The following is a 27,808-nucleotide window of genomic DNA, read 5'->3' on the forward strand; positions in this document are numbered from 1 at the left end:
AATTAGATTAGAATAAAACACACTTAATAAAATTTTAAATAAATCGAAAAAAAATACTTATAGTTGAAGGGAAAAAGAAAAACATTCAAATTATAAAAAAAAAGACATTTCCTTAATTCTACTTTTCTGACGGCTTTTATATAACGAGGAACTTTAGATATTTATATTTTAAACTAATAGAGAATAAATATAATGTTTAGAATAAATATAATAATGAATATTTTCAAAAAATAAAGCCGTTTAATAGGCTACCTAACCCTGCCTTTTCAAATAATGAGAAAAGAATCTTAGCTATTAATACAAAATCGCAGGAATTACGCATGATTTAGTTACTCACTTCAAATCGCGTAGCGTGCTTATTGCCGTGGCTCTCCAAATCAGACGACCGCGTTTCACTTGAATTCGTCGTGTGTAGATCACTCAAGGTGTGCATTTGGCTATTGTCTTGGTCTTGACCTTTAACCCCGTCACTTTGCGCTACGGTCAAACCGTGAGGACTCCGCCGGTCATCCACAGTCAGCTGCAAACACTCCTCGTCCTCGTGCACTTTATGTGACTCCACATCCACATCCGGATCGTCCACGCTGTCCACGTCCGGAGACACCGATCTGTAACTAGAACTTTCACTCAAGAAATCTGGTGACATATAACCAGATCGAGGACCAGAATACGGAGCCCTGTTTCCGTATAGCTTTGCGATGCTCTCAACATCTTTAACAACCGGCCTGAATGCAGATATGTAGCTTATTTTTCTTGGGGTGGCTGGCATCCCTTCTATAGACCTGCTCTCATCCCCAGATTTATCCTCCTCGTTTCTGGTAGACTGAGTGCTGGAACACCGTTCGTTATCAAGTAGACTGTCTTTAGGGGTGCTCGTGCTTCGGTCACTTTGCTCTGACACGTCTAGCTCACTATGTCTAGTGCACAACACGTCAGGTGGAGGTTTAGGCTGGGCATGGTGGTATGTTGGCATGGCCAAGCTGCCTGTTGTAGGCCAAAACATCGGAAAGGAGGGATAGGCGCTGTCCTTCGCGCTCGGCCAGAACACACCTGACAGGTTTGTTTTGTTCGGCTCTCCCATCACCACACCGTCATCCTTCTTCTGACACAATCCAAACGCCGGGAAACCGTATGGATGTGGAAAGAGCGGTGGTGGAATTTTCTGTAACATCCCAAAACTCTTACTGGGCACCGGAATAACGGGGTAACTGCGTATGCTACTCGGCATCGTCACGTTCACTCTGTCATCCTCACATCGGAGAGTTTTGTGGGGCACCTCAGACGGTTCCCCCTGGGTCTGACCTCTCGGTGCTTGCGTACTAAACGAGGACGAACTACCAGACCCACCGACTGGCAGCGTCCTCTTGCGGCTGCCACCGTTAAACATGGCTTTGACGTCTTCCCAGGCATGGGACACGTCGTCCGGTGAGTTTTTATCGGATAGTTTTAAGTGTCTTCTCCACGAATTGAAGTTTGCTGCGTCGGGTTGCGTGTATTTGGACTCCGGCGTGCGATGGGAGTGAAAGATGAACTTGTTTGGAGAGAAATACATGTTGCAGAACGAGCACTTAATGCACTTCGCTCTCGAGCTGTTGTATCTGGCCGGGATGAAATTGCCCCGGCTGCCCCACGCGCATTCGTGCGACACGTCAAAAGCGAAATTTTCTGGTAATTTCGGCGGGCTGTGGGCGCCCAGAAACGACTTGCAAAGCCTCTCGGCCTCTCGCTTTGTTATCATCCCACAGCGTCTAGAGGAAATAGGCATAGCCCCCGCGCGCCTGAGAATCTCCAGCTGGACCGGAGTGCACTGCACACAAGTGATGCCCAGGGCCACGCGCCGGTTGTGGATTTCGTTGTAGCTGTAGCTCTTCAGGAGAGTGTTGGATATTTGGGCTAGGCAAAGTCTCTCTTGACCGTCTATGACTAGTGAAACGATCGGTATTCCATATAAAGAGGTCTCACTGACTTGGTTCGGCTTAAGTGTTGGCCCAGAGTAAGACTGCAAGTCTTGTTTAGAGTTCGGCGAACAGCTGGAGTCTCTTCCAGCCGGCAGCTGATTTGGGATGGATTCCATTCCTGGAAATCTGCGAAGATGAATAGAAGGAATGTTTTTAAGTACACTATTGTGTACACTGATTTACAAACTGAAACAAAAAATGACGTAGGCTATTATTGTCTTATTTTACAGAATTGTAAAAAGATCAAATGTAATAATAATAATAGCCTAAAGAGAAGAAGCAGTAGCAGAAATGCCTCGATGGCCACCCTGGTTACATTAATCTATTTATTTTATTTTTTAAATCTGTCTAAAGATCTTTGTAAATATAGACTAACGAGATGGCCGTAGTGGTAGGCTATTAACTTTACCAAATTCCACTTAGCCCATTTTAATTTATTTACAGTTTGTTTACAATATAAGTATACTTTTTGAGTTGAACAAAAGACAGTCGCAAACAGGCGTTGTGTCAACACAAGGGATTATAGAGGAAAAAGCGGAAGGAAATTATTCCTTGAGCCTTGCCAAAGAGCTTAACAAAGGTGTAAAAAGCTTTAAGCCGCTTTAATTGTAATTACTAAAGATGCGCTTCACATCTTTGATCTGTTGATAATCCAAATGAACAATAATTAAGATTACAACTCATTTTTCTATTTTAAATTTAAGTAAAACTTAAAATGCGCATCAAGTAGCTACAATTGATTAGAAATCTATAGACATTGTAAAGAGGCTATATATTTAAATAGATTGCACATATTTATAGCCCGTGTTTTAATACGCATGTAGCTTATTTATAATGTTTACAACAAAGCAGTAGGCTATGCTTTTGGACAAATTGTGGATAAAGATACAGACAGTGTTTGGTTATTGTCGCAGCTCCTCGCGATTAGGCTTTTTTTGTTTTGCCTCTGAACAGTTAAATAAACAAGAATTTACACTGCAAACATAAACAAATCTCACCTTTTTTCAGAAGAAAGCGAAGTGCCTTTTATTTGTGGAGGAAAACGCGTATTCGAAACCTTCGAGTCCTTTGGATAAATGCGCTCTGTCTGTCCTCTATTAGAGCGTTCTGGTAATCAGACGCCTTGGAATCGCGCCGATCTAATATAAAATGTCCACGAGCGCTTGTGTAGCGGGTTTATCTCAGGCCTGTTAGAGCGCGTGGACTTGCATCGTACTCGGCTCTCCCGCGACTAGTGTTGAGGTGCGCGCGGAGGGTGACCACATGCTAGTGCGGACCTCAACGACACAACCACTGAAGACATTCGACAGCGCTCAAGTGACAGCTAAACTAATGGCGAGGCACTCCCACTTAGCGCCAGCATATTTACATTAACTATTTGCCTTCGGGACCAATGGGGACGACAGTCAGTGCTGTCATCGAGGCCTGGAGACGTTTAAAGTTCACCACGTGATCTTTTAACACATGAAAGTGATTGCTTGTCTGCCAGTGTGTGGGGGGCGTGCGTGGCATTAAGGAAGACTTTAGATTAGCCAACCTAGTAGTAGTAATCTAAATGCTGTATGTAATCTACGAAAAGGTTTGTTTAATGTGAAATACCACTTTTCGCGTTTGAACGTGGGGCTGGTGCGTTCTGAGGAAACCGGATAGCCTGTTTTGTTGAGTGCTTTTAATAGCTACAATAAAATGTTTTCTTTACAGCATAACGGTGATTAGGTTTTGTTGCATGCTTTTTAAATCGAACCAAAACCTAATGAATACAAATACCAACTTTAAAAGAAAAAGAAAAAGAAAGAAAATGTTTAATAAAAAATAAATCGGAGAAAGGAGGAGTCATCTGATTAAGTCTCTTGTACCAAATGTTTACAAAACGAAGAAAAGAAATGATCAAGGCCAAGTCGTTTAGGGAAACGTTTATAATGTTAGGTAGGCTATTTACAAACCAGTCAATGACCACGAGGCTCGTGCACCGATGTCAACGTCTGACTGGACCACTGTCAAAACCTATACAAATACACTCATGCACTTACCAAAGAAAAAGAAAGTAGATGAAACATCATTTATTTTGTGCACAACTTACCATTTATTTTGTTTTGAAAGGGAAATTTTTATGGAAATCATAAGAAATAGCATAAATTAAAAGAGTGCATAAACAGAAACGGAAAACGGGAATGGCCTCGAGCCTTTTCATCTGTATTCAGTGTCAGTTTAAAAATAAACTATAGTGTTATTGAAACTGCATGGTGCCGGGGGACTTTTAGGCTAAGCAATGATTGTCTCCGGGGGCTATTTGGATCGGCGTGGGTTAGGGGTGTGCTGTTGCCCGCATATGTTTTAGTTCCCACGGGTTAGTTTATCTTTTAGAAGCAATCATTCTTATGAAGACTAAGCGTAATTTACAACGTTACGCCTTAAATTCAGCTTGAAAGCCGTGTCTGCATTAAATATTTCAGATACAACGCAAAATCAAGTGGATTCTATCTTGAAGGGAATATGGGATGCATAGGGCAATAATTAATAATAATATTAATAATAAAAAGGATTACAATAAAATTGCATAATAAAGCATTAAATTATGGCTACAAAAATCGTTATTTTGCTTAAATGATGTGTGATGGACCATCATGAAAACAAAATCAATTGAAACAAACATCCTATAAATGCACTTTAAGCAATACCAGAATGAATTTCATGATTAAAGTGAACTTTATTCTTGCTTTTATCCTCGCTAACTGTTCGTGATACTCTCCAGAATGCTTGTGATGTGAAAACGAACGCTTTCTACAATACTGATAGCGAAGGGAGGACCTGGGGAGGGAGTTTGGAGTAATGCGACCCAGCCCAGTACTATTGACTTTCACAGGCAAGAGACTTTCTTTCTCGCCAACAATAATTACCATTTTGGACTGTAATTATTCACTTCTTTTAAATTATTCAGGGACCGAGCTGAATGCCATATTGTTATCCATTATTTCTTTTACTTACCCATCATGGTTGGATTCGGAGCAGGTAAGGGAATCCGACACCTCACACTAGCCTATATTTAATTTAGCCTCTTTGTTGATCCTTAAGAAATTAGAGACCCCATTCTAGAACATAGAACACTCAACGATGTGCCAATATACACTGGTTGTTATACTGATGATGATGATAATAGGCTAATAATAATAATAAAAATGAACAATAACAATTAACTAAAACAAAATAACAACAACAACAACATCAATAATGCAGTATTATTATTATTTCAAATGGAAAATAACTGAAAAAGTTCTTTAGTAGTAGTTTAATGGACGGGAGACATTATAGTTTTTCTATTCAACATTTCTACATAAAAGCTGCAGTCAGTTTCAACAGTACAGGCATAGACATGGCTACATGCATGCGTGAATCCTAAGTATTAAAAGCATTAAACACGTAAATTTGAGTCCCTGTAAAAAAAAATTGCAATCGAAAAATAACAATAAAATGTAGGTCTGTTTAAACGTCCTCGTAAATTCAATTTGTCAACTGAATTACTGTTTATTTATTTATCCTATTTATTTATTACTTAGCTAAGTCAAAATACACCGATTACATACATTTCTTTTTTTTTAAACTCATTGCGTCGCTTTGGCGATCACATCATGAACATAAAAATAGCCTACTGCAAGTAACAACTAGCTGAACTTTGAGAGTATCAGTAATGACGACGGACATTTCTGCAAGACCTATGCATACGTTTGCATACACAATTACGGATGAATATATGAAATCATAAGAATTTGTTTACCCTTAGGCTAAATAAGCTGCTGGTATTACCATTATAGGCCAAATATATGCTACCCCTTGTGGTTTAAGAAAATAAAAAAATCCAATTGCATGATTTTTCTTTTCGAAATATAGGAGTAGGCCTGTTGAAGAACGTAGCAAGCCTGACCAAACACAATTTTTCAAGCTTAATTACTATTGGATTGCACGTGCTGGCATATCGACAGATTAGAACAAGAACACTGTAGAAACCGTGTTGTGTTGTTGTAAAGCGTCAGGAAGGTTCCAGTGACCCCTATTCATTCCCGTTAGACAGCTCGTTTGGACAAGTTTAATGGTCTTTGAAGAAAGAGCAGACTAAATGTAACTTTCTTTAAAAGTTACAAGCCAAAACCTATAAATATGAACATTAAATAACCCCTTACAAATTCTCCTCAGAAAGGAGCTTCAGAGTAAACACTATTTCTACGAGGTAATAGCATAAAACCATGACCCCAATAAATTTAATTTTAGGGACAAATCAATCCTCTTCTCCTTTATCGATCCCAGCTGGCTCGCCACACTTGGGCCGCGTTTCAACGCCTTTTTTGTTTCACTTCGAAATAGCATTTCGATTAGATCCTTTATTAAGAGCGGATTGCTCCAAAAGGATCGGTGTGGCCAGAAAATTAAACGGTGACAATTTAATTACTGGACATTGATAAAGGCGTCCCGGTAATACTTGTGTATGAGGGCTGGCACACTGTGTCAACCCAGGTGGACTGAATAGTGAAGGCTGTGCAGCACGCACTGCACAATATAAACGAGAAAAGGCGCAACAGCTGCACTACAAATGAGCGACTGAAAGGATGTGCGCTTGTGAATGGCGAAGCAGTCAGCAAATCACACCGGGTTAATTATTTATGCTCATTTATAAGATGGAGGTTTTAAAAATTTACAAAGGTGTTTATATGTTTCGGCAACATTTCAGTAGGACTAAGCAAAAATTCTATTGCAAGTTTGCCAGAGTGTGCTAAATGTATAGGCTACCTTTCGCGAATAGAGTTAGACTTTTTGGTTACCATAACAACATCGCTAATCTTGCATCATAAAGCTATCTCGACAAAACATAAATAGGTTTCACAAAATATCACACATTTCCCAAACTAAAATATATTCAAACATATCCAAATAATTACATAAAAAAAATATTTGCTCAAGATTACTTGAAAGGTTAACCACTGAATGTGTACAAGAAAACTGGTGGAATTTTGCTGCCGAATATTCAATGAAAAGTGGGCTGCATTGTGCTGCTGTAAAAGCAAGTTGAGAAACTAATGAGCAAGATCAGTTATGAGAGATGGCATAAACCATTTTCTTGGCTCCCATGTCCTAGGCCCCTGTATTATTGATACGAGTGCACACATAAGTGAGTTTTTATGCTGCTTTGTCTCCGTCCTTCAGCGTGTCTGTAAGGGTCAGGGTAGGGTCACCTGATGAGGTAGTGAGGCTGCCCATTTGTGAGTGGCAGCTACGGTAATTTTACTTGTCAACTCAGAAAATTAGGTTCAAAACAAACAAGGCTTTTAAAACGAACTTGTCACTCTTGGTTCCCTTGACACAGGGTCACTGTGCTTAGACTCCACTAGAAGATTTTAAATTGCAGAGACTAAACAAAACCAAAAAAGAAAAAAAAAACTAAGAAAAAATAAGTATTTATTTTAGTTTACCAATTGGGTTGGTTAATCCTTGACATTATCAAAAGAGAAATACACAAAAAACAAATGAAGACTCAAGTGGAATCATTCCTAAAATAAGGCAAATCACAGTCACACTATAATTCATTTAGTATGTTCATTAAATCAGACTAATTTTAACAACATAAGAGATGATCAAAAGCTTTTTGGACAGAAAACAGCATATTATAAACAGTTTTAAAAGAAGCTGCAGAAAAGTCAGCCTCTGTTATTACACAATGACAGCAAGAAAAAGAGAAAGTTATTAAGAGATGAATCAGGAGGGTCATTATGTGGATCATGCTTACCTTTACAAGACTGAAGGAAAGAAAACTCATTTAAGTGTTCCTACATTAATCACAGCCTGCACATCAAACTGTGATAACCACCTGAACACTCCATTAAAATAAAACTGCCAGCCCTAGGGAAATCTCACCTTACTCTTTAATTGTTTTGAGGCTTTGATCGGCTTTTTAATCCAAGATTAATTTATGCATTTTTAAATAACTCTACATATGATTAATAAGCTTGAAAATTAAAAGGAGTCTAAAGCAATTATAACAAGTGGTTGGTCATCACCTCATTAGATGGTGTTGGGAGATGCAGTATGTCTGTGCGCGGCGGAGAAAAGCATGTTTGTGTGTGTGTCTGTGTGAAATTGAGAAGCACGTAGATTTTCATAAGACTGTCTGTAATCATACATTACCAACAGGAAGACTAGCTTTGCAGCTGTTTATGTGCATTGCATAATGCATAACGGGGCTGTATGAGTTATGATATGACATGCACTCGATGAAAGGCACAAGCAGTGCTAAGTGGGAAAATAGGAGAGAGTAGATTGGCAGAATGAGAGTGGTAGCTAAAAGGGTCAGTATAATAATGGGGACTTTACAGATTTACATACTAATAGTTTTATTCCCATGAAAGTAAAACGCAGCTCAGAGCTCCCAGACTGCCGGCCATGGCCAATTTCAGTTCCACAGCACTGGCTCTATTATTTTGGGAATAATGTCTCTTTTTAACTAATTGTGCTGTGGAGCAGCACAGCAGATTCTCTAAGTGTAGATTTACACCAGCCCTTCAAAAGCCATATAGCCTGTCAAGGTCAAACAGGAGAGCAATGGCGCTTCGGCTATGTGTGTATGTGTTTATGTCATGCTTGAAAGAAACAGCAGCAGACAGGGATGTTAGGGAAATCTCTGGGGTGAGGTGGTGAGAGAGTATTGAAAGTAAAAGCAGAGGTTCCTTCAACTTGCTAATGTGTAAACAAAACATCACTCCACTCCTAGTTTGATGCTCATCGCCCTCCTTAAAAACCTTTCTTGCACTTTGGCCTGTCAACCTCAACAGCTTTCAAACAGACATATATACACAAACACCATCTGCAAACACTGGGTAGTAACTGATTATACATAATTACGTAATCAGATTCCAAATATTAAGTACTTGTTATTAGTTGATATTACATTAAAAAATGTTGTTAAATAAATGACTATACAATATTCACACAATGACAGCACATTATTGTATTAATTAATGTATTAATTCTTTGATACTGATTAATGACATGCAGGTAAACAAAATATTTCCATTTTATTTTATGTACAAAAACTTTTTTTAGTAGTCTGATAAAATTACTTTAAAATGTGCAATCTAATATATTACACTACTAACTACAATTTTCATCACATAGTTTGCTATCAATAACAGACTACAATTTGTAAGTAATCTACCCAGCAATGCCTTGTCTTACATCTGCTGTTTATCTACTTCTTTATAATTTTCTAGGTTTTTGATAATTTATTTTTTTTTTGTTTTTTTTTTTAAGTTTTTGTTTTTTTATAAATTTTTATATTTTTAACTTCAGTTGTTTTATTTTGATCTGTTTGACAGTTTTTAGTATTAGTTTTTTACAGAATTATTAAGTAATCTAAAAGTAATCTAAAAAGTAGTCTGATTACATAATGTGTAATCTAATACATAATATACTACTACAATTTTCATCATGTAGTTTGTTATAAGTAACGGACTACAATTTGCAACGACCCGGCACTGCCTACTGCAAATCACAACACTTTGTCTTACATCTGCTGTTCTCTATAAAGCCCATCACTTTATCTTACTGTTGGAGGTCTGTGTGTTTGAAACATACTTATATCATGTTGTAAAATGCATCTGTAGCATGCATTTATCTCACCAAATTTGAACAGATTTTTGAATTTGTACCACGCTTAAAAGTGTAAGGCATTATAGAGGTTATCTGCGACGTGCGTATGCGTGTCTGAGTCTGTTCACAACAGCCAAGAGCACAAGAACCCTTTTGTCACAAACGGAGCCTCATCTGTCACTGCGGAGACCTGCTCTCAGGAGAGAAGATGGGAACAAAGGTGCTAAAAGGCAGTGTGACAGTGAGGGCATCCTGAGGAAAGGGGAACCCTTTCACACACAACCACAGCTGTCAATCATTCTTCAATCACAAACACGCACACAGCACGCTCTCGCCACACGCTAACATATAGAGTCCAGATTGACTGACAAAGCTCCTTTATACTTAAAAGAAGCATTTTACAACAGCTACACTCTTAGAAATAGAGGCTGGTTTTATGGCAGTGCTATAGAAGAACAATTTTGGGTTCTTCAAAGAACCTTTCAGTGAATAGCTTTTAAAAGAACCATTTTTTTCTTAGTGTGAAGAACTAGTAGAGAAGCTTGGTGCAATGGAAATGTTCCATGGATGTTAAAGATTCTTTAAAGATTACCAATGATTTTTAACAGTGTAGAAAACATTTTGATTTGTTGCAAAGTTAAAAAGGTAAGAAAGTACCGCTTGACCTCATTTTGACCGATTTTTGCAGGCTGCAAGAAATGCATATTAAATCTGAAAAAGAGCATCACCTCAAAAAGGCAGTTCCATCACCTCAGCGTGTTGGCCAATAGTGCCAATCACAGAACGAGCCTCAGCCCGCGATAATGGGAATTATAGTAATGAAATCTGGCGCCTGGGCCCGTGTGCCGCCCGAGGCGCTGGTATACTATAGCGGGGCATTAACATAAAGATGCGACTTGCTTGTTTTGCGAGGTCTATCAGAGGGGTAGTCCACAGAGATAATAACTATTAGTAAAAGGACAGTGCTTTGCTGGATTCCAGCTGTGGAGGCTACATTTCCATACAGATGGAAAGGCTCTAGAGGGGTTATATGTATGCAGAAAGGAGCAACTGTGTGGGGTGACGCCATCGGCTATCTTCACCAAAAGCCCTGATCTGATCTTCGTCCTCCTCATCATCTTTCCCTGTAGGAGTAGCAGTGAATTAACTCCTACTATTAGAATACTAAAAGTTCTTTGCTGCAAGAGGTGAGACTGAAGGTGTGCGTGTGTAAATTTGGGGCTCTTTATGGGACCGCTGTCCAATGTGCGGAAATCTGTACTCTCAGATGTACCAAGTGCAAACAGCTTGAGCGACCTAGGTGTGACCATCTGCTTGACATCTCTAACAGGTTGGAAATATCAGTCAGTGTCAAAAGTTTTTGTAATTTGTATTAAAGGGACAGTTCACAAAAAGTAAAATTCCATCATCATTTACATTTAAAATTCCATCATATTTCGTTCCAAACCCACATGACTTTCTTTCCTCTGAGGAACACAAAAGAATACCTATATCATGAAGAATGTTTTTGTCGATTTTGTTTCCTATGAAAAAAAAAAATAGATCTCACTGGCTTTCATTGTATGAACAAAAAAAATTGAGTTCAAAATTTCATATTTTGTGCTCTACAAAAAAAAAAAAAAAAAAAAAAGAAAAAAAAGGCACACAGGTATGAAAGTTTTGTGTAAATTGTATATTTTCCCTAATAGTGTTCCATATGTGCTTAGCCAGTATTTGGTGTAATCAGTACTGATTGTAGTATGTATCTATTTTTACATTATGTATCAGTGGCCCTGATAAAATGATTATGTGATATGAGGAAGAGGAGAGAGGACGGGATTTTAGGGTATAGCCTGTTAGCATCTGATTAATTATGCATGTGAGGGCTACACTATAAATAGCTATGGAGAGATGGGTATTGGTCCTCTAATGACCAGGCCAATGTCATGCTTAAGGCAACTAGTTTGTGTAAATAAGGCCAGCGGTCTACAAACAGCAGCTGTTACACACACACACACACACACACACACACAAAATGACCTTCTCTGGTGTCTCAAAATCCCTTGATATCACTAGTCAAAAATAAATAAATAAATTCTTATTACATTGTGATATTTTCATCAATCCATATCAATACACCAATTTTTCTAAACCATACATTCAGTCTCAATTCTCTTCTCTTTCTCTATATTCACAAGAGCAATATTCATCTCTTAACAGGTGGGTAACAGAAAGGAATAATGACAGAATATAGATTTGTCTTTGATTAAGAGCTTAGAGTTAGTCAGAAACCATTATGTCCCTTCTGGGTTATAAACACAGTCTACATTTACATTTATGCATTTAGCAGACGCTTTTATCAGGATATACATTTTTTTTTTAACAGTATGTGTGTTCCCTGGGAATCAAACCCAAAACCATTTGTGCTGCTAACGCAATGCTCTACCACTGAGCCATAGGAACACCTACATGAAGTTTTTTTTTTCCAGCAACTGAACCCCCTTTGTTACTTGCAGACAATGGACATAAAGTGTGCTACTGCAGAGAACAGAGGACAGCCAGACACCCCCATCACGAATATTCTGTGTTTAAGAGGTATCGCCTCAATAATTAAGCTGTATTACACAAGTAACTGTGCAACTGTAGTCTGTTTGTGATTGAAGAATGATTGACAGCTGTGGAGGTGTGTGAAAGGTTCCCTTCAACTGCAAGTGTGATATTTGCACTTGAAGGGATAGTTCACCCAAAAATGAAAATTCTGTCATCAATTACTCACTCGTTCCAAACCCGTAAAACATTCGTTCATCTTCAGAAGACACATAAAGATATTTTTGATTAAATCCGAGAGCTTTCTGACCCTCCATAGACAGCAATGGTACTACCATGATCAAGGCATAGAAATGTAAAAAGGACATTGTGTGCATCATGGTACTTTCGTGAATGGTGGTGGACTGACCTGGAAGAGAAGAAATTGTTGAATAAAGTCATTATTTTAGGTTTCTTTGCACACAAAAAGTATTCTCTTAGCTTCGTAAAATTATGGTTGATCCACTGATGTCACACTGACTATATTTTATAGATGTCCTTACTACCCTTCTGGGTCGGTACTTTCGTGAATGGTGGTGGATCTAAGGAGGGTTAGAAAACTCTTGGATTTAATCAAAAAATATCTTAATTTGTTCCGAAGATGAACGAAGGTCTTACAAGTTTGGAATGGCATGAGGGTGAGTAAGTAATGACAGAATTTTCATTTTTGATATTTTCATTTCATTTTGTCCACCAACCAGAACCATATCAAACAAATCCAAAGCAATATCAACTATTGCATATATACTGTACAACTCCAAAACTTAAGCCAGATGTTTCTGTAAAAGTCTTCAAGGGATAGTTTAATTAAAATTCAATATCATTTAATAACCGTCATGTCATTCCAAACCTGGAAGTGTGATTTTTTATTTTCTGTAGAACACAGAAGTCCATACAATGAAAGTCAATAGACCTTGGTCATGGTAGTGCCATATATAAATTTTAACAGGAACGAAAAACAAGGCTGTAAGAGATAAAAGTATAGTGTATTCAGTGGACTGTACAGTTATGTAACAAACATACTGATGATTCAGCTGAAAAAACTCACAAAAACTCACAAAAAGTTGTGACAATTCATTGAGTGCCTATTCTTATGGCTTCCATTTCATTCACATTAAAATCAATATGGCAACTAACCTGATTAAGGTTTATAATGTTCTTCTTCTTCAAAAAAACAGCCTTTGCATTCTACAGAAAAGAAAAAAAAAACTAATACAGGTTTGGAATGACATGATGGTGAGTAAATAATGGAAGATTCACTTTTGAGTGAACTATCGCTTTAATTTAAGATCTGCAAAGTTCTAACCGAAATCACCATGGTTACCAAACAGACAAGATTCCAGATCAAGGATGTTTCTGTACTATGACCTCCTGAATGAAAGATATTTTCATTAACATGTTAATGATAGCTGAAAATCTAAAGTTTCAAAAACATCTCAGTGAGGCAATGCGCTCAAGCTGCCACAAGCACGATGCTTAGTAATTAAAAGAAAGATCTGATCAGAGGTCGCCAACACCAGACCTTCCAATTCAAAGCGAATTACAATCACGGCAGAGGAGTTGTTCAATTCTGCTGTAGCGAATACGGGGAGAACTCACCCGTGACATCTCATTCATGTTACATACCAAAACAGTCCAGGAGATGCTGTGAACATAGCAACAATCACAACAACACAAGCGAAACACAGGGGCAATAAGTGCAAGCTATCAACCCTCACAAGCCCAATCTAATTGAAGCTCACAGAAACACCTCTTGGCTGCTTTGCCTCAGCCCCAGTAACCTGCCATGATGCATTCGGCCATTTAAATTAACTCACAACATTTCCCCCCACTTTTCTTTAGGTGAGAGGGGGTGGAAAAGCTGTGGCTGCTCAGAGGAGCAATGTATCATTATCCAGAGTCCTGCATCCCCTCCTAACTGCAGCACCGCAGGCTAGGCAGCCTTGCGTGAGCTCCATCTACTGAGCCAGGCAATCTGGCCAGCAGACATGCATGTATTCATAATGGCAGCAGCCTTTCACGTAGGAGAGAGAAAGAGAGAGGGATGAAAGCTCTTTTGGAGGACACTAATGCTCATCATTACTAAATGCTACTCACATAACAGCTTATCCCACCCACAGAATGTGACTAGTAAATACATATTACTACAGCGGTTCAATTGGATTTAAAGCAAAGAGGCTGAGTGGTAATTACTGTAAAGATGGTTAAATGCAAGGTACTTGTAATGTTGCCTGATTATTTTTGTCTGTTCTGTGTCATTGCAAACAGAAGAAGGAGTGGATAAATGCAGACAGACCTACAATAAAAAAAAAAAAGTTTTTGGTTGAGCTTAATTCAGTTGTGGAAAACTGTCTCTCATTTCGGTTTTCTTAATATTTATATTACATATAACATAATTTCTTACTTATTAAGTAGCTTGTTTTCCAGTACTGAGATTAAGTCAAGATGCATTTACTTGAGAATCGAAATGACTTATGATATTAAGTTTTGTTTATTGAGTTTATGCTTTAAAAATAGTAAATATAAATCTGCCAATGAATACACTTACTTCAAAGGGGAAAAAACATTTTTTCTTACTCTATATTTTTCCTTGCAAAAAACAAACAAACAAAACAAAACAAAAACTCTTCATTTTGATAAAACAATCCTTCAGAAAACAAGATTTATTATCTTCTGTCATTTTGGCAAGTAAATGTATCTTGTTTTAGGAATGCTTAGATAAAAATATTAATTTTGATAATATTATTTTTGATAAAACAAGATTTATTATAGCAAAAAAAAAAAAAAAAACCCAAATTTCTGTCACAATAAATCAAATGGAATCCCAGCATAAAACAGTAAACCAGCAAGTTCTACCTTTTCTCATCTAGCTAAAAAAATAATAATTTAAATTTTTACTACCTCTTCCAGTCCCATGGCAAACAAAAAATAAATAAATAAATAATTAAAAAAAAAAAAACCCTTAATGGGAAGTGGAAATTCCTTGTTCAGTTTCTGCAAACGTATGTTAATGTCAACAAAATAAAAAATATAATATTAAATATTATATAAATAAATATGTATCTTGTTTTAGGAATGCTCAGGGATGCACAATATGTTGGTACCCTATAATAATATTAATAATTTAATAACAGTTAAATTTAATGTAACTGTAATCTCAGAACAAATTAATATTTTCATACTTATATTTTACAATCTTAACGAACATAATTTTTTATGACTTTTAGGTTACATTAGCTCCTTGTAAGTAAATTAAGCAAGCTACAAAAATCATTTAGTTTGCGTGAAAGTGTTCTGACATTCACCTCACAGTATCAGGCTTATATTTTTCTCTTTTGTCTTCCTCATCCCCGTCTTTGTGCCAGAGAGTAAAAACTGAACAGGATTACGACAGGAAGCTGTTCAATGGGATTTAGAGGCTTTTCGTTCTCAGTGGAACAGAGAGTTTTAATTCAGTCCAGACCCATATTAGGCCGCTAGTCAGCTGAATATAGATGCTGAAATAGGTGTTCTCTAGCCAAGGGGGGGGAGAGAGGGGCGGCAGCGCAGCGGCTGATTTTGAATGATGCCTTTGCCGTCTGAGTAATGAACAGGTCAGAAAGGTCAACCCATTACAACTGCAGCTACTTAATTATTAATTACACACTTCTATAAAGCAAAGGACAACTTCACTATGTTGGGTGTGTGTGTGTGTGTGAGAGAGAGAGAGACGTGGAACCTCAAACACACATGCAGTGGGTACAAGTCTCTAAAAAATCTGGGATAGCCTAATAGGATTTGGAACATTTCAAATGACATTATGACATACAGTAAGATATTTAAATTCTATGCTATTTATAGGCCATTAATTACATATGCAAATTAGCAACAGAAGATTAGAAGTATTTGCTTTCAATGAAGCACAAGATGCTCTTAGGGTTTGGCAAAATGTGACATTCTGAAATGTGTTAATTTTAAACTATTTAAAACTCAAATTGGTATTCTGAGAAATATGTTAATATTTGTTTAAAATAATATTTCATATGTAATTACATTAAAAAAAATACAATATATTTAATAATAAATAAAAAAAGCAAAATATAAGTACTGTCACTAGTAGACTAATGGACTTTTGGACCTCACTGAAAATATATAAAAAAGTGTCTACAAAAGTTTTCTTGCTTGTTTCTCTCTCTCTCTCTCTCTCTCTCTCTCTCTCTCTCTCTCTCTCTCTCTGTCTCTCTCTCACACACACACACACACACACACACACACACACACACACACGCACATGCATGCACAGAAACTAACAGCAGATGCAAATAGTGTAGACTTATACCATGTAGAAATGTTCCATGTTCAACAAGAGCTACATGAGATGAGATGGATTTAACTTAATAATTACACGTGGTGACAGAAAACCACACTTGGCTCACACATTTACTGTATGCAATTAAAATATTATTCATTACCTTTTAAATACAACACTGGTGCCGAAATCCCATTAAATTTGGGATAATTGAGTGTGTTTAATTATCAGCTGTGGCATGAAGTTAGTTTAGGAGAAAGTCAGTGTGAGAAAGAGAGAGAGAGAGAGAAATGCGAGTGAATGGTGACCTAGTTAATGTCAGAAACATTGTGTTTTAAAAATGACCTTGCTCTTGAAACTGGGCTCAGAATAACTCTTCTCTTAGACACCCAGGGCATATGAGAGTAATAATGTTCAAATGCTGTATCTTTTTTCTTTCACCTAGCAAAATTATGTGTATTGTAAAAATATTACCGTTTCAGGGCAGGCCACAGACCGTCTTTTCTGTAAGTGATGCACTGCATGAAATGTTGCTGAGTAAAAGCTATTTTTGGCTTGTAACTGAGAATTATTTGTTATGGAGATGACTTATGATCTGTAAACTATGCTTTAAGCTAGTGGTTCTCAACTGGGGGGTCACAACCCAAGAAAGTGGGCCACAGGTCTGTTCTGACAGGTATAGCAATAAAAAACAATGCTAAATGCAAATAATAAAAAATATTGTTAACTTCTTATCTTTTATTGCAAAACTACAGTATTCGGCACAAATTCAGTTCCTTTATATTTTGTTGTCAACCTCTGCACAAATTCATGTTCCTTCATCTTTTGTTGTCAAATTCTGCAGTATTTTTGGCACAATTTCATATTCCTTTATCCTTGATTGTCAAGTAAAACTCTACAATATTTCGGCACAAATTCATGTTCATTTATATTTTGTTGTCAAAGTCTACAGCATTTTTTTTGGCACAAATTCATGTTCCTTTATCTTTTGCAGTCAAAACTATGGTATTTTGGCACAAATTTGAATACCTATATCTCTTGTTGTCAAACTTCAGTATTTAGGACAAATTCATGTTCTTATGTCTTTTGTTGTCAAGTTTCAGTATTTGGCAGAAATACATGTTCCTTTATCTTTTGTTGTCAAATTCTCCAGTATTTTTGGCACAAACTCATGCCATTTGGAAGAAGCCAACTAAATCCAGCAGATGCCAATATGGACAGGTTGCATGACATCCTTGAAAACATGAACAAAATATACAATTACACAATATAAAAAAAGAATATGACTTGGATTACATTATTGGGTAACATTAAGTACTTGCAAACTGTTTGGTCTATGGGTCCTAAAGCAAAACCAGTGGAGAACCACCGGTGCTTTAAATGTCCAATTCACAAAACCAGCTGTTAAATATTTATGTTGAAAAGCGTCTACCTGTTTGTCTGCACATTTTATCTCGTCTGAAACTGACTCGTCATAACCCTCCGGTAACATGCTGCGTACTGCCCCCCCGAGCTCCTCTTCTCCTTAGGCCGGCTGTGTGGTTCTGCCTGGCCTGCCCGGTTCAAGCTCAGAGCAGGATAGCTGGGGGCAGTTGAGTCTGGTGTTACTGAGCGAGATGGAGTCGCTCTGCCTGCAACTCCACCGTGCTTCATTAGGAAACAAAATATAAGCTTTCCACTCCATTACCAATGACTTTAGGAGTGAAAGCACATAAGACGGCGACTCACCTCATCAGCAATGCATTGCAATAAACGCGCAGGCTTGAACAGGCTACAGAGACAGAGAGAGAGAGAGAGAAAGGAGGGAGAGCGGGGGCAGAAAACAGCATTAGCCTACATATGATGTCTTTACAGTGGAACAGCGAGGAAAAATCATTAATGCAATAAAATGTGCCCAGATTAATCAAACGCATCAAACTCTTATGAAAATATCACAGGGGTAGAAATGTTCTATTACGTCTAATGGTGTCTAATCTAATACAGGCAGTTAAGGGCTTGGGTATTTCTTCATTGTGAAATGCAATTTGGGAAGTTTAAAGGGAGCCAGTGAAGCGTGGGTCTCACACTGCCGACAGGAACATGGGGCATGATGATATATTTTTTTTCCCTCACTCTCTCCCCTTTCCTTCAAACTCATAAAAGCTCACTATTAAAGATCCCTGGATGGAGTGCATTTGAAAAGCTGAAAAGAAAAAGATGAGAGGCAATATGTAATTAGCATGTCATAATCAAAACGACTCATTCGGACACATTATGATCACAGGGAGGAAATTATTGCATCGCTAGTGGCAATCTGTGGGCATGTGTTAACACCATTTCCATAATGAAAATACACAAATGTTAATAGCCCGCGCCTTGATTTGGAGGGGGAATACGGAAAAGAACGTTAATTTCACACTGCACTTTCACTAGCCCTTAGGTTGTTGGAGAATTGCAGGGTTGAAGAAACACATATATAGGCTCAACCCGTTCTCAAATGTTGTTTTTCCGATTTCTCTCATTCGGCGATGTTCTTCTCAGGCTGAAAAAAAAACCAGCGTCGCTCCCATGCCACTCTTTTCCAAAGAGGCCCCACACAAAAATTCTCATTTTCAATTAAAATCTCATTTAATTTGAAGTTGACATCAAACCATAAATGGGAATTAGCATATTTGGGTGCATGCCAAAGTGTATGTTGTGTATTTTTTAACTTTAAAAATTGATTTCAGCACCATCCATTTAGTTCAGAATGGCAATGATTGATGAGAACGCAGCTTTCTTTCTCAACACAAACAAAAAGTAACAAGTCCTGGCAAGTTTTTTTCTTCTTAAGGATTATACAACTCTTTTTAAATTCACAACGAACAATCATTTGCACGTCCAATGATCATGCTCAAATGGAGTATTAAGGCAACATGAGACAGACAGAAGAGAGAGTGCAAACGCAATAACACAACATGTTTCCTCAGGGTTTAAAGACAGAAAAAAATGAGATGACTATATCCAATTTGTTTTTGCTCATAGAACAGATATGGTTAAATTAATAGCATATTACATTTAAGAAGTTAAGGTTTGTGCATGCTGAATCACCCTCTCCTCTGCCCTTTACTTTAGGCTGAGTGGCTAAGACAATGCAAGAAAGGGATGTCAACATTTTCAAACATTTTAGCAACAACAATAATAATGCAACTGTAAACTGTATTTTAAAAAAAAAAAAAAAAAACTTATTTCCACGAAGAACTACACATCAGAGTTAGAAGACATATCTGGTGTCTGGTGACATTTCCTGCTATGCTGTAAAATTGTAAATAAAACAAAAATGACCAAAATACATTTTACAAGAAGATTTCCTATTAAATTGTCCTTTTTATGTAAAAAAAAGAAAAAAGAAAAAAATGAAAACTGAAACTCTCTACAGATTGTTGTCCTGCGATTCACAACCAAACTGACATTCAAATCTTTGACTGTACTGTAGAACCAAACTTTGCAATTAAGAACACAGAAAGCAACTTTCAAATGAGTTATAAAGGTGGGAATTCAGAAACTTTTGTTGTATCTTGAGTCGATCAATCAAAGGACAGTCCTGAGACACCCTCCTTGTGGATTTCTTCAATGCCCTATTTCCTGGACGGGACGCAGTAAATTACTTGCTCATTTTACAGGGCCTCTTAGACAAAGCCACAATGCATTTATTGATTCATTCTCTAAATCAAATAAGGCTTGTTTTCCGCTCTGCGTTAATACCTAGAGACCCCCTACCTGACACAATATCCATTCTGCTGCTGGAAAATGAAGTATCAGTCGACGTGGATAATGAATTCATCCTGCATTGCTAAAATAACTCTAATTGCCAACCACATGCCGGAGCAATTGGAAAATAATATTAATGCGCATTTGCTAGGTGTATTATCCATTTGTCCAAGTCAATAAGAACTGTCATTAAAAGCGGCAATAAAACTCACATTTCGCCTGCTTATTTATCTCACAGGGAATTCAAACTTGCATTTAGCACATTTTGCAGACTGATTACTTATCACATTACAATGCTTTTTCATGTTAAAATTCAAATGGGATGTTTCTGGAATGAATGGTACAGTTTAATTTGCATATTTATTATCTTTATGGGTAAGGTTCCAGAGTAGAGTTTGAAAGTAATCATAAAAGCGCATATTTCCTCTTCATCGCATCATTTCTCATCAGCCATATTGGCCCATTTCGACACTTTGGTTCTAATAAATGATTCTTTGCATTATGTTGTGTGCCACATGTAAAAAGTTATAAATACGTTAAGTTTACCAACTCCATAATGTGTGTCAGGCCAAAGTTGAAAAAACATCACATTCTCTTGGTTCCCTTTGAAATAATCCAAAAGCAGTCATCCAAAATGGATAAAATCAACCTCGAGGCCCATGAAAGCACAGCTCTAATTGACAGACCTTGGAGTTTCTGAAAAAAAAGGTGGCTACCTGTGATCAACAGCTGCTTTTGAGCCCCTAATTCACTTCAGAAGAGAATAAGCAGAGGGTAGAGGGAGGACATTGGGTGCTGAGCAAGGGCATTTGGCTTTGGTCTCCATGGAGATAAGAGTAAAGGAGAATGTAAGATGAGAGAGGGAGAGAGGAAAGCCCTCTGTGTCTCTCTTCACTCTGCCCCATTGTTATCAAAATGACAGTCCTGTGGGTGAAATGAAATCCGGGTGAGTTAGCTCCGTCAGGACAGAGGTTAGCACTCTGTTCATCTGTGTGGGAATTATGGGCCGGCCAGGTGCCCGCGGCACATGGGTTTAGCTGCGACCTCAGACATGGCCTCTCTCAGCAGCGGGCAAATTTTTATCACGCCCACTTTCGAAGGACCCTACCCAAAACCCCAGCCTCTGGCGCACAGTTAAATGCCAAGACACACAAAACACACACACACACAGACACACACACACACCAATATCGACAACTGCTGTCTAGTAGTTCTTAATAGTAGTAGTGCCTAGTAATACTTAAAATTACCTGTTTTTTTCACTGTGAAATATTCCCAATAACACATGTGTTAAAATAAAAATGTTGGTTACAGAGTTCTTTACAAAATAACTAAGGAAAGATGATAATATGGAAGCGTCTCTGAGAGAAAGTACACTGCAGTTGCACTGTAAAAAGGTCTTGCTTAAATGATTCACACATTTTTAAAAAATTTAAATAAGCAGTCTTTATATGCTGAATATAACTAAGTGTAAGCATTAAACAAAAAAAAATGAGGGGCCCTCTATAGTGATAAATATAAGGATATAAAATAATGATTTCATTTGATATTATTATATATAGCGAATATATAGAATTATATAGTGGTTGCCTGAGACAATAATTAATTAAAACAAGTATACTGCAGAAATAAACCACTGCAAAGAGTCACCTGATAGAAAGAACAGGATAGTTGTCACATGGGAATGTTGACACAAGAACTATATCTTAGTTCAGTAACACAAATACTTTTAATTTAAAATTAAGATTTTATCTAGCAAAGGTGCATTAAATTAACAATTTCAGACATTTAAAATGTTACAAAATATTTCTGTTTAAAATAAATGCCGTTAAATAGAACTTTCTATAAAGAATCCTGAAAAAAAAGACTTAAATATTAAGCAACATTTTTTTTAACATTGATAATAAGAAGAGTTATTTGAGAATGAAATCAAAATATTAGAACGATTTCTAAAAGATTATGTGACTCTGAAGACTGGAGTAATGGCTGATGTACATTTAGCTTGCAATTACAGGATTCATAAATGATACATATTTTAAAATATATAAAAATAGAAAACAGTTTACAAACAATAGCTTTTACTGTATTTTTTATCAAATAAATGCAGCCTTAGTGAGCATGAGAGACTTGTAGTGCACTGTAGTGTGTGTACAATCATGTACACACTCACACACACACACACACATACACACAAAATAAATGCAGCCTTATTTATGTATATGTATATGTATATATATATATATATATATATATATATATATATATATATATATATATATATATATATATATATAATCACTGCATTATATGTTTGGATCATTTACATCTCATCTCACTGACACACATTACTGGAGATATAGAGCACTTTCCCGAAGTATCGATACTAGCCGCGCTTTCACTTTCACTTCTCTCCAAAGGTGCGTTGACAACCACCACGCGCGCACTCGCACTCGTCTCATTCGCTCTGGTTAGCAAAAGTGAAGTGAATGGAAAGATGGCGAGTGCAACGCCCTCGCGACCGGCTTTGGTTGATAAGGAACACAGCACGAGTGCTATCTGGAAAGAGATGCTACAGAACAGTGCTTACAAAAGGCGCTAACACCACTAATATAGTAAAGCACCTGAGAGACCGACACCCGGATCTGTATAAAGAATTTCTCGAGGTTGGTATTATTATTATACATTACTGACACTCTATCTTCCAATTTGTTACAGTTAAGAGCTTTGACACAATCTGTATTGTTAAAAGCACTATATAAATAAAGGTGACTTGACGACTTCATGTCGATCCAGTGAGCACTGTTTTCGCGTGTGATGCACGCACGTTTGCGCTTAAATCTGTTCATCAAATAACGTTAATGTATTAACCAGCTTTTATGACCGATGAGCAATGCATCTGTTACAGTATATTTTAATCTTTGATAACAGTAGGTATTAGGTAATAAAAAATATAACGGATCATGTTAGCTCTGGTCCTATGAAAAATATTAACAAATAGAACTTTGGAGTTTAATTAGTACATGTATTAGTGAATGTTAGTTTAAATCAACTTTTAACTTTGATTAACAAATGTTTTTTGTAAGTATTTTTCATTGCTTATTCATGTTAACAAATATCTATTACCATTAACCTAAGTTCTTAGATTAGTTCATTCAGTTCATTTTAAAAGTGTGGTCTATGAGACTCGACCTGCAACAAAAACAACACAATCACAACCTACACTACCAGCTGTGTCAATCTCACTCACCTCTGTAGAGAAAATCTGCATAAAACTGCAGCAACAGATTCCATTTAATTATTTTGTTTACTAATTTGATACTTGATGCATAAGATTGCACTGATTTTGTTTTTGCTTGAAGTTTAAGTATCTTTTGTTGACATTGTGATTTGATTTTACTTGGAAATACAAAAGATTGCACTTTTTTTTTTACTTGCACTTTATTGGTTTTTGAATGTATGCAATCTGAGAGGCTTTTGAACAAGTGCATTACCTCAGGACATTTTTGTTAATGTAAAAATATATGTTCTTGACTTGTTATATTTAGTTTTAAATAAAAAAAAAAAAATAACCCCTTAATATTGTGGCAGTTAGGGTTTTTTTCTCCGTGGTATCGAAAGTATCGAATATCGATATTTTTCAAGGTATCGTATCGAAGTTAGAAATTCTAGTATCGTGACAACACTAACACACATATATATATATATACACATATATACACACACACAATGTATATAAAATATAAATAATTTTAGCACTTCAGCTACAGACAAGAGCTAAACTTCCTGTTTTCAACTCATCCAGATGATTTACATACAACACATGTAAAGGTATCACTCTTTCTAAACACATCTTCATATTTGTACATCATATGCAACATCAAAACAATATTGGTATATGCAGATAGCATAAGCATAATGCTCTCAAAGTTCTATCATACAATGACAAATACTTTCAAACATAAAGAAAAAAATGAGGGAGAAGAGGAAAAGCAAAGAGAGAGAGCGAAAGAAACAATCAATCAGAAGGCAATTCGCTGGCGGCTGCATATGCATCAGATCATGTCTCATGTCTTCAAGGATTTTCAGAGCGAATCGTAAAACAAAACTCCATTACCTCCTGCCAGAGCATGCAAATGAATCACACCATGGGGTGAGAGGGAATTAAAGAGCCTTCTCTAATCAATGACAAGCCAGGATGAAACCCTCCCATCCATTCCTCTACTCTCCAGTAACAAAGAAAAGCTTCCCACATCTTCCCTATGTGTCCGTCCCTCTGCCACAGGGCACACAAACACACACTGAGCCTCCGAGCCTGTGCGATGCTAGTGTCACCTGCCAAATGGAGTGGACACACCTAACAGGGACAACATAGCTCAACATAGCCCCTCTCCTGACCCTTAACCCCTGACCCCCTCCGAAACATGCGCTTGGAATCTGCCGTACTCAGTTTGTGGCACGTGTGAGTATGTTTGCGCACAGGGGAGGCCGGTCGGTTCGCACACAGATGCACAGGGCTGCATAAATGACAGGCTGGGCCCGAGGACGTCTGTTGGCGTTTCCCGCTCCCGCCTGCCTCTCCTCTCTTTTCCGGTCCTCTCCACCCGCTTCCCACTGCCAGCCTGCTACAGCCTGCAGGTGAGGAGTCTGTGGCGCCATATGGAGCGAGGAAAATTAACAACGAGGAGAAAATCTCCACAGCAGCGGGAGGCCTCTATACCCTCTCTCACGCTTTGGCTCTCTGCACTACCTCTCCTCAAAACAAAATTCAAAGATGTAGAGAGAGAGAGAGAGAGAGATAGAGAGAGAGGAGGGGGGTGATAAAATTAATGGGGTTCAACACTTTAACACAACACCGGCGGCAATATTTGCACAGAACAAAAAAAAAAAAAACGAGAGAGAGATTTCTTCTTACAGTTCGGTCATATTGTGGTATTATAAATCAGACCCTGGCTTAAGTATTTTACGCCCCTGTTTTATAAATGTACATTAACCCCATTTGCCCCCCTCTACCTTCGGTAGATAGTCCTGAACGCAGGCAGATCATGCTGGGGGAGATTCCATTGTCCCTGGTGTGTCCTCATGTTTGATAACATCATGGAGGAAAAGTCCCCCATGGAGCCTCTACCGGTCTGGGTCATTGATTACAAAGAGCCTCCTGGTTTTGTCTGACAGATGTGAATCTGTGCTATTTAATTTGGAGCGTTCCCCTCAAAGGGAGACCATTAGCCCATCCAATAGGAGCACAAATAGGATTCCATTAACAACTAGTGTTTCCGTAGAGCCAAGAAATGGGGAAAAAGCTGCACTTTATGCTCCCCGATAGAGGAGGAGGCCATTTGCGTGGGGCGACCTGCATAAAGTGAGTAAACAATGTAAGGCATGATCTGCGTAAAGCGCGACTGACAATCGGCCTCTCCTCTCAGGGGTACGGCTGCCACGTGTTGGTGGTGAGAGTGAGTGTCCTTGTTTGGCACCAGAGGAAGGTGGGGTTGCTAGTTAAAATGTTAATAAGTGTGATACAATTTTAATTTAACAGCCTTGTGCATTTCTAATTAGATCAGTGTCTGTGACTAAATGAGAAATAGAGAGAATCTGTGGCTTCTTACACTCAGGCTACAGTTTGTTATGCTTCTGTTTGTTGTTTACATTTTTAGTACATAATAAAGTTCAAACTCAGTAATAGCTGTAATGTAAGGCAGGTGTTTTCAAACTTTTTAATACCAAAAACCCATAAACATGATGGTCCCCTTGTGAGGGACCCATTTAATATGCATGATGCTTCCAAAATTAAATGATTGACTTTCATCTGCAATAATACTTCAGCCAAAATAAATGATTAAAACATTACTTGAAACATATTTCCTTAAGGTAACAGAGTACTTTTATCTACACAATATTAAATTAAAATTTATGTGGATTGGAATGTTTTAATGCACATATTTAGAAAAGAAAATTAATAAATAAATACTTAAAATATAATGATTCAATGATTATTTTAATGAATAATTATGTATTATTACGTATATGTATATGTATTTAATAATCATTGAATATGTATAAATTACATTTATCTGTTAAATATATTAAAATAAAATAAATACATAATAAACATATTTGAAGTTTTTGAAAACCCTGATGTACGGCTTACAATAATACATAAATCATACAGCAAGCAAGAGCAGGCTCTTAGATTCACAGCACAATAAAAGGCACTAAAAGCACAATAAAATAACATACTTTAACATTTAAGTTAGCTCTATCCACAATTAAACTGTGAGCGGTGAGTGAACTGGGTGATAAAAAGATGTGGACAGCAAATAGAGGCACTTTACTACATGTTTCTGGAGAAGCTTCTCTGTGTGTAGCCTTGCAATAAAAGTGTGCATAAATTACTTTATGTAATCATACAATGTAGATTAGCATGATAATGGCAGTGTTAATAGATGCTGGGAAGCAGGGAGTGACAGCACTCCGAAACAAGACATGCCGGGGGCAGAGCACCACATACACACACACATGCACACATGCAGACACACCGCAACTGGGAATAGCCAGTCGCACAGGCCTCAATGCCATCACTATGACTATGAGTGACAGAGTGTGGAGCCACTTCATCTGTTTTCCCTGAGGCGGACACAGTGCTTTCACTCTTCCACAGGCTATGGGCCGCAGGGGAGATGATGTTAATGTGGGCGAGTCAACAACTATCACTTATACATTCAGGACGGGAGGTGTTCTGTAGCAACAGTGTGACTTGCCACTGATTTTTCTAAGGTAGAAAACCAAAGACCTCATCCTGGTTATATTTGCATACTTAAAGGTGCAAGATGATTTCAGGGCTATGAAGAACCAGGGTACACTTTCTCTCCTCTTTGAAAGATTTAAAGGAATAATTCACCCAAAATGATAATTTGCTGAAAATGTACTCATTCAAGATGAGAGATGAGTAGATGTGTTTGTTACCTCATTGGAAAAGATTTGGAGATGTTTACCATCTCTGCAGTGAATGGGTGCCGTCAGAATGAAAGAGTTCAAACAGCTGATAAAAGCATCACAACAATCCACAAATAATCCACATGACTCCAGTCCATTAATTAATGTCTTGTAAAGTGAAAAGCTGCATGTTGCTAAGAAACAAATCCATTATTAAGGTGTTTTATCTTTGTTGCTTCTGGCCAAAATATCAAAAATCAAGCTTCCTCCAGTGAAGTCCATCCCCTGTTGTCCTCTAACTTCAAAATCCACAAACATATTTGTTTAAAGCTACTCTGGCCTATTTCATGTGTAAATGGAACATGATCCGTGCATATTTCTCTCCTCATTGAGACGAGACAATTTTTTCACTGGAGCAATATTATGGATAGAGGACTCATATTTTAGCTGGAAACAACATTTTGAAGTTAAAAACACAGCTTGTCAATTCACAAGACATTATCTGATGAACTGTGGATTATTGTGATGTTTCTATCAGCTGTTTGGACTTTCAATCTGACGGCACCCATTCGCTGCAGAAGACTCATTAGTGAGCAAATCATGTAACCATTGACGAAGTTGGCAAGTGAATGATGCCTTGTGTTTTACAATCTGTTCAGATTTAAAAATCCATGCATTCCAGAGTTTACTCAGCTCTGATGAT

At 37.5% G+C, this 27,808-nt stretch overlaps 1 protein-coding gene across 5 annotated transcripts in view; it reads right to left on the bottom strand.

Moving 5' to 3' along the window:
• Positions 1-27,808, bottom strand: part of LOC109097817 (SKI family transcriptional corepressor 1 homolog-B) — a 43,926-nt gene that overhangs the window by 3,260 nt on the left and 12,858 nt on the right. For 2 of the 5 annotated variants that reach the window (XR_006157112.1, XR_006157111.1), the window contains exons 1-2: positions 2,957-4,004; positions 338-2,084 (exon numbers count right to left, since the gene is read on the bottom strand). Coding sequence is in view for 3 of the 5 variants with exons in the window: in XM_042744101.1 (XP_042600035.1) it covers positions 338-2,074 (1,737 nt within the window). In the remaining 2 variants the exon portion in view is untranslated. Of the gene's footprint in view, positions 1-337; positions 2,085-2,956; positions 4,005-17,875; positions 18,091-18,171; positions 18,215-27,808 lie in introns of those variants that run through there. The other 3 variants (XM_042744101.1, XM_042744100.1, XM_042744102.1) reach the window with 3 other exon arrangements.

This window comes from Cyprinus carpio, chromosome B18 (assembly GCF_018340385.1).
Source record: "Cyprinus carpio isolate SPL01 chromosome B18, ASM1834038v1, whole genome shotgun sequence".
In the NCBI taxonomy this organism is placed as follows: domain Eukaryota; kingdom Metazoa; phylum Chordata; class Actinopteri; order Cypriniformes; family Cyprinidae; genus Cyprinus; species Cyprinus carpio.